General features: G+C 33.4%; 1 protein-coding gene across 1 annotated transcript in view; it reads left to right on the plus strand.

The window, feature by feature from the left end:
* Nucleotides 1-12,052, plus strand: part of LOC148600266 (chitin synthase chs-2-like) — a 32,023-nt gene that overhangs the window by 12,927 nt on the left and 7,044 nt on the right. Inside the window, exons 4-10 of the mRNA XM_088557671.1 lie at nucleotides 75-540; nucleotides 1,397-2,343; nucleotides 3,240-3,339; nucleotides 4,081-4,211; nucleotides 4,673-4,755; nucleotides 5,268-5,376; nucleotides 11,775-11,928. Coding sequence (XP_088413797.1) covers nucleotides 75-540; nucleotides 1,397-2,343; nucleotides 3,240-3,339; nucleotides 4,081-4,211; nucleotides 4,673-4,755; nucleotides 5,268-5,376; nucleotides 11,775-11,928 — 1,990 coding nt within the window. The remainder of the gene's footprint in view (nucleotides 1-74; nucleotides 541-1,396; nucleotides 2,344-3,239; nucleotides 3,340-4,080; nucleotides 4,212-4,672; nucleotides 4,756-5,267; nucleotides 5,377-11,774; nucleotides 11,929-12,052) is intronic.

The raw sequence follows: 12,052 nt of genomic DNA on the forward strand, positions 1-12,052 counted from the left end.
AATACGAAAATGATAGCTATAGCAGCTTTTAGCTTAATTTATATTTTTTTATTATAAGTTTTGTCTGTCTTTAGGATTGATGATAGTCAGATTGAATACGAAGGGTTTAAAGAATCAAAGTTACCACCTGCTGAGAAGATTCTAAAAGTCATCTTTGCCATATTCTTATTTGTCACCGTATTAGGAAGTGGATGGGTATCCCGAATTTGTTTACATATATTGGTTTGGCATATTCAGCCACCAAATAATTCGACAAATACCTTGAATAAACTTGGTGGGTTACTAGTTGAAGACTGTATTAACTTAAATATGTCCGTTGCAAATGACTGGGCATGTTTAAACACTACTTTTACTGATTTACAATGTCAACTCAATACTCCCATGTTAAAATGTTCTGACTCAAGATCGTACATAGATGAGACTTGGATCTGGGCAACCTTTCTTGTTGTCATCGCACCTTATATCCTCACATTCATCTCAACTTTATTTAGAGTAATCTTCAAATCGAACCGTCAATTGAAATTGGCAGTGTTTGTACCGGTAAGTAGAAGACTATTGAAAGACAAGAAAAATACTTTTGAAATTTTGTTTTTTCTCCTTTTATAAGCATGTTCATATTTAGCTAATGTAAATTAAAAAAAAACAAATATTGCTCAAATAATTGTGATTATGGGGAATTCAATACACAAATCACACACACGTTTGCCTTGGCAATTAACAAATACATATTAATTCATTGCAGATGCACCGGTTGCTTTTTCCCCTTCAATATTTTCAAGTCAAATTATAGCCCTAAGTTTTATTCATGAACATAATTTAATGTGTGATATTTATGTGTCCTGCTATTCAAACTAAATAAGGACATATTTAATACTGTCTGCTTTAAATGTGAATATTTTCTCGGGCTACTATTTGTAAATTAAACTGGGTGTGAAGTTCAATTTTACACGTCTTAACAGCGTTTAGAATGCTAACAATAGCTTTGTCCATATGTGCTATGTTCGCAGATTTTCGTGACAACAAATGTAATGAAGTTACACGTAATCCAAGACTGAATACCCACGTGAACAACATTTATCTACTTGAGCTATGTATTATTGAACACGAACAGAATAGTTCTTTTAGATGACACAATACATATTTTTATAACAACTCCCTCAATGTGTGTTTAAAGTAGAATTCAAAATGCAATCACAATATCTATAATGAAAAAAAAAACAAAGAAAGTTACATAATGAACAAATAACTGCAAGAGCTTTCGATGTTCATTAACTGTTCATTAACTGTTTGAATAGTCAAGGGGTTGTACATGATCACAGTGAAAAATGTAAATTTATGTATTATTCGACTGAACGTATATATTTGTAAACCGTTCATTTTACCCATTGATTTCCAGGTTTTAATTATCGAGACGTTTCATTCGATTGGTCTTTCAATACTTACGTTTGTTATTTTACCGACGATGGATGCTGTCTCTGCTTCTGTTGTTTATATGGCTGTTATCATATTCCCACCGATTTGTGACATTATTGACAAAACAGTAAGTGCAAAAAGTAGACATTTGCCCAAATTCTTACTCTGTAACGAGGATTCAACACCATCGTTAGCATATCCATTTCTGGGTTTCCTATTACAGCTTGCTGGAACTGCCGTTATAGCATTACATCTCGAAACCCCATGGTTAATAGCGTTGTTCATAGTTGGAGCCACATTAACATCAATTAAGTATTGGGAAAATTATGTCTCCTTTGGCAGTGAAGACAGTAAATTAGTTAGAAGACTTAAAAGAGAACTCCAGTTAGGTCGAACCAAAGTGTCATGTTTGACAAGTCTTTGGAAGATTATCATTACTTTTCTAGCAGTGATTACTATATTCACGAGTAGGTCAATAAATTCTTCAGACGGATTCAAGTCTTTATTTAATAATGGAATGTCGAAAATTAAGTCTCTTTTTGGAGACACAAATCTAGGATGCAATGAACTTTGCAACGGTAGTGCACCTTTTTTATTGGCTGTTGTAAATATAACATGTAGCTATGTATGCTATAAAGCATCAAAAAGCGTGTGTGTTATTTTCTGTCAAAGATTTGGATTTAGTTTACCAATGTTGCTTCTTCCACTGGCTACTACAGGAACTCTGGTTGGTATAATGCACAAGCCATCGATACTCCGGTTAGAATCGTGTGACTTCTTCTTTTCTGATTGGTGCATACGTGATGGTAATGATTTAGTTACACAGAACACTTATATATTTATAGCGTTCTTCTTACTCTATATTTCCATCATTTTGATTACAAGACATGTATGGGCAGTAAATGGTTACAGACACGGAGAAACAACCAGGTGAGAATAACAAAATTAAATATAATTACTAGTTGCAACACAATGTAATAGGCATACATGTACACATGAATCAAGTTTTACACACGTATCTTATTTTTTTAAGATATAACTGAAGAAATCAAGTTAACAGGTAAAAAAAAAACTTTACATTGTTCTCTGCTTAATTGGTGTTGAAACTGACGCAATTTTTAATATAAAAAGTTTTTATGAGTTTTATGCTGAGGAAGGATATCAGTTATCCGAAATACGAAATATTCAATTTAAATTTAACCATTTTCTGTCTGGAGATGTTAAACATATATATATATATATATATATATATATATAGAGAGAGAGAGAGAGAGAGAGAGAGAGAGAGAGAGAGAGAGAGAGAGAGAGAGAGGGGGGTCTGAAAAACTCCCGATGGTAGAACTGTCAAATTTGCGATGTCACAAAGGTACGAGTTCGGGTCCCGCGGAGGGAACAATCAAAAATTTGGATCGCAAATTTGACAGTTCTAACATCGTTGGTAAATTTGCAGATCCTTCCATAAGTTTACGTTATCTTTCCTGTATCAATTTGATCCGATGGAGCAGTGTAGCAAATGGAGTCATCACATTCTGAGACGTTGTATATATATATATATATATATATATATATATATATATATGTCGCAAGAGATATGTTTTTTTGCAGGATTGTAAGATGTTAAATAATATGTTAATGTAACATTCAGTGTTCAAAGGAAATGAACTATATGCATATTTATATGTATGAGATTTGTTATCCCTTTGGATATTTTACCGATCTGTTATCTATGTTTCATTTACGAAACATAACTATTTTTAATATCATCCTATTAATTAACACTTATGTTCTATCGAACATTTACATAAATCTTTTTTTTTCTTTTTCAGGATTTTCGTTTCTTCATTTTTCTGTGGAGTATTTTTGGACCTATCTCTTTTACAAAACCGACGACGAGTGGATCTGGAATACGACACCATAAATATTAAGGTAAAAATATAAAACATATATTACATCCGATGGTTTCAATTTTAACTGCTTATACACTACTGATCGAGATTTCTGCCGAGTACAAATATTTACAGAACTTGCAGCAATTTAAACTACACCGGGAAAATAGACACACCACAAATTACATGAAAGAACATAGGAAGCAATGCTTTGCATTTCTTTAATTTGAAACTGATTAAATATTCCGCGTTATTACAGCTCTTGAACGGTATAGACTACCTATATACCTACCCTAGTCTCCATTGTGAATTGTCCATTACCCGTAGAAAATTCCCTTTTCCCCATAGAATCATCATTGTATTTGTTTTATCAACTATTTAAGTTTTCTAGTTGAATTTTATATCTCTAAATTCTTCAACATTTCAACTGTTCTAACTTATTTAAAATTTTTCCATAAGAATAGATACTTTAAAATATACTTTCACCATCCTCCATACACTAATTCAACTTACCCACCCCATTCTTCCGTCTCCCCATTCACAATCTTCATGTACCATAAAAATGTACTAGAGTTTGCTTTGAAGCTTTTTTTCTCACATATTTCATTAAGTACTATGTTACATATCAAGTTGAGTAAGTTTGAATGACGCGATTTGTTTCTTATAACTAATTATCGCTGAAATAAACGTTATTGTTTCTGAGTTAAATACACGTCCACTTATTCATGTTTCAACCAATTGTGACGACCGATTTAAACACAGTTACCATAACTTGATATAGGCAAAAGGGGATGAAGGATCTTGCGAGAGAAACTGCAGTGGAAAAAAACGAAAGACATTGTATGCATGTTGTGCCACGATGTGGCATGAAACAGCAAATGAAATGACACAACTTCTCAAGTCAATATTCAGGTAACACACTTTTGAAATAATGTTTAAAGCAAGTTTTAACCAAGTCAGTTTAAATTCACATGAAAAGCTCAGGAATCGCATGTAATTGTGTTAAAGAAGCTGATGATGAATCACGAATCCTCTAAAAATGATGCCATTTTTTAATTGATAAATGTTAAATATTTGAACACAAGTGCTACAATACAAATGCACATGTGTCGCTGTAGCCTTGACCTGGTTTTCATTCAGCAAGATATATATGATAATCCGTGTATATACAACATTCTTTGTCTGCAAGTTATAACAACTTTTAACCTTTTGCAATCGAATACTTCAATATATATATTTTTTGTAATTTTTTTTCTAATGCAGAGGTGCTTGTGTATAAAGTATTTTCTGATATTCAAGGATGATTTCATAATTTATACTTCAATCATCTTTACTGATGTCTTCTTTTTTCAATTCACTGGTGTGTAATTTAGGCTGGATATGAAACAATACACCAACAATCTTAAAGCAGAGACCACTGGCAAAAGCAGTGACGTAGAGACTTTTGATTTGGAGGGTAATTCTTTTTTTTAATATAAATGTTCAAATTATAACGTATTATAAAAACTATTTTATCCTAGTTCAGTTTTTATGAACACATTTTGAGAGTTTTGACGATATTTTTCTCCTTTAAAGGAGATCTTAATGACATAAGGCTTTTGTAAAACGGAATAAACAAACAGAAAGTCTGTATAAAAAAGTGACAATATCAGGGTCAAGATGGGGAAGTTGGAAGCCACTGCAATGGTCCTGCTAAAGGTATTTCCGATAATAAAAAAAATTTGGACGTATTGATACTTTCTAACAAGTTTTATAAAAAAAATCTTGAGCGGTCATGATTTGCTTAATTACTACTGCTTGCCATTCCAATTGTTGAAACTGCCTTAGGTACTCAAGTACAAAAAATACTACTTTTATATATTGTAAACTTCGATATGCTGTCACGTTTTTAATTATGATCGTGTATTGATTTTGAATGCACCAAACTTTGGAAAAAAATATGATCAATCATACATTTTATCATTTCAGCTCACGTTTTCTTTGACGACGCATTTGATCCGATTCCAGATGGCAAAAAATATCCAGATGTAAATTCATATGTCAAAACTTTTATCGAGGCTATAAATATTGCTGGAAGGTAATCCTATATTTTTACTGGACAACGATAGTTTCTCAGTCTGCTGTTAAGAATCTAAAATATTATTTGACTCTAGCTTGTTGAGAAATTTTTCAATCAGCTCTGTCTACTAAATTAAGGTAATAGACCCAGGGTAAGGGAGGTAATACAAATTGAAAGAATTTTAGTCCCTATAACGTTTGAAACACTCCTAATATGCAAGCTTCAAAGTAACGTTGATGTTAATACGAAATAACTCCAAGAAAGGGTTCAACTTCTAGAACAAAGATGCCAGCCCCAGCAACTCTGCTCTTTTGAAGTATATATTTAATGTTTCTAGTGTGTGCATTGAGAAATATATTTTTATAAGCTGGGATAACGTTTGAAATGATGCATTCTACTGCAAGCCAAGATTCTTATAGATGAAATATCCAAATTTAAATATGAAAATAATCTCTGCCAAAAGACTAGACGGCTACCCATCAACCTTTCCAGTTTTATAACTCCCTAACATTTAAGAGTTAATAAAATATATTTCTATATAATACCTTATCATATTTTAAGCCTTCTGTTTAATTCTGTTGCTTTGTTCGGCATATGACTCTATCCAGCATTTAACTAAGTTTAGCATATAAGTTTGTCCCTTCATTCAGAAGTATTAATATTTGCGTGACATTAATTTGCCACAGTAGTTGACTCAATCTCTGCCTGGCAATTCTCTTTCATCAATATGTCATCATATTTTAATATTCGGTAACCTTATTGAATATTAACATGATTTTAGACATAATGATTAATTATTAAAACAATATTTCAATGCCTTACCCTACAATCATTAAAACATTAAAAACACTACACCGTGAACTTTTCTGAAAAAGTGTTTATTGATTTGCACATGAATATTCCCTATAATATACATTTTGTACGAAAAGTGAGTTATGGACTTTCTCACAGATTTGAGGTTTTTATATGAACAAATAGCTAAAAATTACCCCCTTTTTGTAGCTTTGGTAAAAATAAAGCCTTGTATTTTTTTTTACAAAATGGAAAGAATAAAATTGCATGTTAAATCTGAAATATCAATCCATTAAAAGTGAATTTTATTTCATATTTTATATGCAGTTGTTCATTTAAATATATTGTCAAAAAGTCCCTAAAATACAAGATGTAGTTCAGTTTGGCCAATGATTCAGAATTTTGAAAATAGCAGTATTTTAGTCTTCATTATTCACATTTTCCACGGTTAATTTCCTTTAAAATTTGCTTATTGATGCCTACAGTTAGTGTGATATCATGAACAAATTCAAAGAAAATTGAATTATGGAAAAATTAATTTTGGGGGTACCCAAGGTCTACTACCTTAGGTTATTCACGTTGCATAAGATAAGATTCCTTCGTTAAGACGTGTCTTAGACGTTTGAAGTATTCACAGAGCACTTCTTTCCATTATCATATTCAATATAGCATAGCGAATTCAATTGTGTCCCTGTATATTTGACTACCCGATTATTTCATCACATTTATTTCAACCCCTCATGGGATTTTGATACAACTGCAAAGGTATTATATAAAGATGTGCATAGAGCGAGATGATACAACGCAGGGTTTATATATTCAAGAAATTAATACTTTGCGCGAATCTTACTAAATCGCTCAGTGTATTTATATGAATTGTGACACATAGGAGAGATATGCCTTATATGTACAATTCAATGAGGACAAATTTTCGGTGCAATTCAAAGTAACACGAACTTATGAATTTTACATGTACAATATTTACAACAACAAGACTTAATGAACAGTAAAATATATTGTAATGAAATATAAACAGGAGAACAATGCATCATCTGTAGATCTGCATGAATAATAATATTAGCAGATCACTCAAATGGAGGTGTTAAATGACAGGGGTTTAACATGTATAATCTTCAACTTCTGAAAAGATACTGGTGAAATTTTGAAAGATAGTTAAGATGATATGAGCTAATGTGCGTGACGGAATATTCTTTTTCAATAGCTTCTCATGCAAAATATTTTTTCGCGGGGTATAACGTAAGTAGTACACTTCTCGGAAGTACAATTTTTCACATCAACAATGGAAAGTGAGATATTATACATAGATGTTCTAGAGATACAATGAGTAGTATCGGTTTGAACTAATGGAAAAGTAAACACTGAAAGGCTTTCACGTGTTAAAGCCTCGCTACCACAACTCTTCCTATACACCCAAAGGAATTTCAGAGAAACTTTATTACTATAATGTATTAAAATAAGCCAATAGTGTGAAAGATGGGCGGAGTTTGTTTTGCATATTACACGTGCATTTATGTTTAAGTCTGTAGTATGTATCTTTAGTTATAGATTAGATTTGATAGCCAAAATAATGCGTTTAGTTCCCAGGCCATAAAATAACACCAAAACGATATTACAATGGCGAAAAGGATGGTGATTTTCTCTATAAAAAACAAATAGAGGATGAGAATTAAATTCCGATAGAACTTTTATTGAAGATTAAATTCTGGTATATACGTGATAAGATTAAATTCTGATATATACGTGATAGGATTAAATTTCTATTTCACATGTAAATAATGGCTTGACATTTGGACTTGCATGCACTAGAACCGTTCAAAGTTATTGGTGAAACAAATCTCTTGCGAAATCCTGGGAACAGTATTTAAAACGGTTCGAGTATTACGTAAAAGCAACCGGAGTGTCTAAAAATGAACAGAAAAGAGCTGTTACAACATATAGCTGGACATGAAGTACAAGACATTTTCGAAACATTTACCGATCCGGGAACTAAATATGTAAAGCTGTTACGGTACTGAATAATAATCATGAACCAAAGAAACATATACAGTTTGAGAGACATATGTTCAGGAAAGCTAGGCAACACGACAGAGAAATAATAGATGATTTTATTGTGAGAATTTCAAAACTCTGTATCGTTGGTGACTTTAGGCCAGACCAACGTGAAGATATGATTCGAGACCCAATTGTTGATGGGTGTAAATCAACTGAATTAAGAAGGAAGCTACTAGCAGCGCAAGATCTAACGTTAGAAAAAGTTCAGAGACTTGGCAGAACATTTGAATTAGCTGTAGCACACTCCGAGAAGATGGAAAATAGCAACAAAGCAGAGCCGTGTATAGAAGATCCAGAAATAAACAACATCAGACAAAAACCGAAGCAATTCAAACCTCGAGGTGCTCCGGAATCGTATCCGGAAAACAACAGGAAAAGATTGTCACACGCAACTGCTCAATGTTACAGATGTTGAAATACGGAACATTACGGAAGAGATTGCAGAATATCTCGAAATATTACATGTCGTAAATGTGGAAAAATCGGACATTTTGCAAAAATGTGCAAGACAAAATCAACAAAAAATGTTCACGTGATCAAGGACGAAGAATTGGAAATATTTACATCGAATGGAAAAAACAATGCTGTCGTTCCGGTTTCTATTTAAGGTAAAGTTGTCGATTTTCTCATTGATTCAGGGGCTTCTATCAACGTAATAGACAGACAAAAACATTTGAAAAGTTAAAGGTACCATAATCTCAGAAATGTGCAGTCAATGTATTTCCGTACGGTAGCAAAACACCTTTAGAAATGTTTGGCAAGATTAAATTGAGCATGACATTCAAAGATAACAGGCATGATTTAGAATTTCACATTATTAACGAAGATGGAAGGCCGTTAGTTGCCTATAAAACTGCTACTGGTTTAGGATTGCTCCGTATCGAAATGTTAAATAGTGTCAACAACCTTTCTAACTCCAACACAGACACGATAATCAGTTCATTTGAAGACAGATTCGTAGGTCTTGGTAAACTTAAAGACTTCAAATTGAAATTGCACATAGACAAATCAATAAAACCTGTTGCTCAGCCAGTACGAAAAATTCCGTTTAAGTAGAAATAAAAATAAAAGAACTGGAGAATTCAGACGTAATAGAGAAAGTCAGTGGTCCGACACCATGGGTTTCAGGCTTGGTAGTAGTGCCTAAGAAAAACAATGAAGTCCGTCTGTGCGTAGACATGCGACAGGCAAACGTAGCTGTTCAGAGAGAACGTTTTCCGATTCCAAATATAGAGGATGTTCTGCAACAAATGAATGAATCTGCGATATTTTCTCGACTAGATTTAAACCAATCTTTTCATCAGATAGAATCAGAAGAAGAGTAGCGTTATATCAACACATTCGTATGTCCCAAAGGTCTGTACAGATACAAGAGACTAATGTTTGGAATTAATTCCACAACCGCGTTACACCAACGTGTTATTGAGCAGACAATACAAGACATACAAGGTTGTAAAAATATTGTCGACGATATAATTATCTATGCGCAAAACCAAGAGGAACATGATAAAACACTTCGTGCATTGCTTACCCGACTCCGTGAAAAGAATCTAACCTTGAACCGAGGCAAATGCGAGTTCAACAAAACACAATTAAACTTCATGAGACATTTATTATCAAAGGATGGTGTCCAACCTGATACAAACAAGATCGAAACCGTGCGTAATTTCGAGATACCAACGACACCAGCAAGTGTCAAATTTTTCTTGGGATTAGTTAATTTTTGTGCTAAATATATTCCAAATTTCGCAACTGTTGCAGAACCACTTCGCAAGTTGACAAGAAAAGAAGTTGAATGGCACTGGACTGCCGAACAACAAACAGCATTTGAAACACTAAAACAATTACTCACAAGTGCCGAAGTAATGGCATACTACAACCAAAATGCCGAAACAAGTATCATCGTGGATGCGTCTTGTTTTGGTATAGGAGCATTCTTAACACAAACACAAAGTCGAACATTAAGCCCGGGCGAAAGAAGGTATTCACAAACAGAGCGTGAGGCTCTATGAGTTTACTGGGGAATCCGTTCTTTCAATGTGTATTTGTATGGAATGGATTTTACCGTATTTACTGACCAAAAACATTAAAAACGAATTTTTACCGCAGCACATAAAGCGCTGCCACGCATTAAAAATGGGTTCTAAACCTAAAAAATCACAGGTTCACAGTAAAATACCGACCTGGATATTTAAATGCGGCTGATATATTGTCACGTTAGCCAATGAAAAGCAGTGTAGGAGATGATAGTAATGAAACAGAACATTACGTTAATTATATTGCAGTCAGTGTATGTCCGAAAGCGATGACTTTGAAAGAAAGTGAAAATGCATCCGCACGAGACAAAACAATGAATCAAATTCGAAATTGTATTGCGAAAAACAAGTGGTCTAAACAAGGACAGATGAAGCCATTTTATCTTGTCCGCAAAGAACTCTATCATCCTCAAAGTGGTAAAAAATAGTGATCCCAAGTAATCAGCGAAAACACGTTCGTAGTCTTGCTCACGAATTGCATCAGGGAGTAGTTAAAACAAAGCAGTTTCTACGTGAAAAAGTTTGGTGGCCATATATTGACTCCGATGTAGAATCATGCAAAATTGCCATGCTTGCCAATTAGTATCAAATCCGCCTCCACCGCCAACTGTTACAATGTCAGAGTTACCTGAAGGTCTTTGGGAAAAATTAGCTATCGATTTAAGCGGTCCGTATTCAAACAACGAATATCTGTTAGTAGTTATCGATTACTATTCGAGATTTCCAGAGGGTGACATTATCAAATCGACTTCGAGTGCTACAATCATTAACAAATTGCGCCGAATGTTCTCGTCCATGGATTATATTTCTGATAATGGCAGTCAATTTGTGTCGGACGAATTTAAAGCGTTTCTTAATGAACGAGATGCTAAAAAGAAAGCTCCCGGGAAACACTGTGCCGATAAGACAAAAGCAAAGAACTACCAGATATTTCTTGAAGGACAAAATGTAATTCTTACAAAGAGAGGTGGAGATAAACTTCCGGCAATGTATGAACATAAAGTATACATAGTTGTAAAGCAAAGTGGAACAAGTGTCCATGTGAGGTCAGATAACGGTAAAACTTTCTATAGAAACGTCTCGCATGTCAGACCGTATTACGGACAATTTACAAATAGACAAAATCGGGACGGCTATTCCGTTAATGATCGAACACGAAGAGATAAGAAGAAACCTCGACGATTTAATGACTTCGTTTCCGCTGTATTATGTATCTTTAGTTATAGATTAGCTTTGATAGCCAAGATAATGCCTTTAGTTCACAGGCCATAAAATAACACCAAAACGATATTACAATTACTCACTGTATGTAGTATAGACAATAATATGCTTGTTGAAAACAAAAGACCACTTAACTTTGTTAAGATGATTTAAATCTAATCAAAAGTAGTTATAATTTGTTTGAATTTGTATATATATTAAATCGTCTTATTAATATAAGTGATAGTACATCAAATACACAAGGAAGGTGATTGTAAATACAATACAAACTAGTTTCAAAACTCTTTTGTTTAGCTTTGTTCATCAGCGACAAATTATATTGAGGGACGGAGACATGTACAGAACTCCATACGGGGCTCGAATCACGTGGCAGCTCCCGGGAGGCAATCTTCTGTGTGTTCATCTTAAAAATAAAAACAAAATACGTCATAAGAAACGTTGGAGTCAGGTAATTTAGCATGAACATCAAAATAAACAAATACATTAAAGTTTTATTTTTTAGTACTTATACTATGTTTAGTGCATTAGATTTACTTCATAGATTTCTGTCTGTACTTAACTAATGGAAATCT

The sequence above is a fragment of the Perna viridis genome, chromosome 13 (assembly GCF_037379345.1).
Source record: "Perna viridis isolate PV_CMFRI_1.1 ecotype Kerala chromosome 13, ASM3737934v1, whole genome shotgun sequence".
Taxonomy (NCBI): domain Eukaryota; kingdom Metazoa; phylum Mollusca; class Bivalvia; order Mytilida; family Mytilidae; genus Perna; species Perna viridis.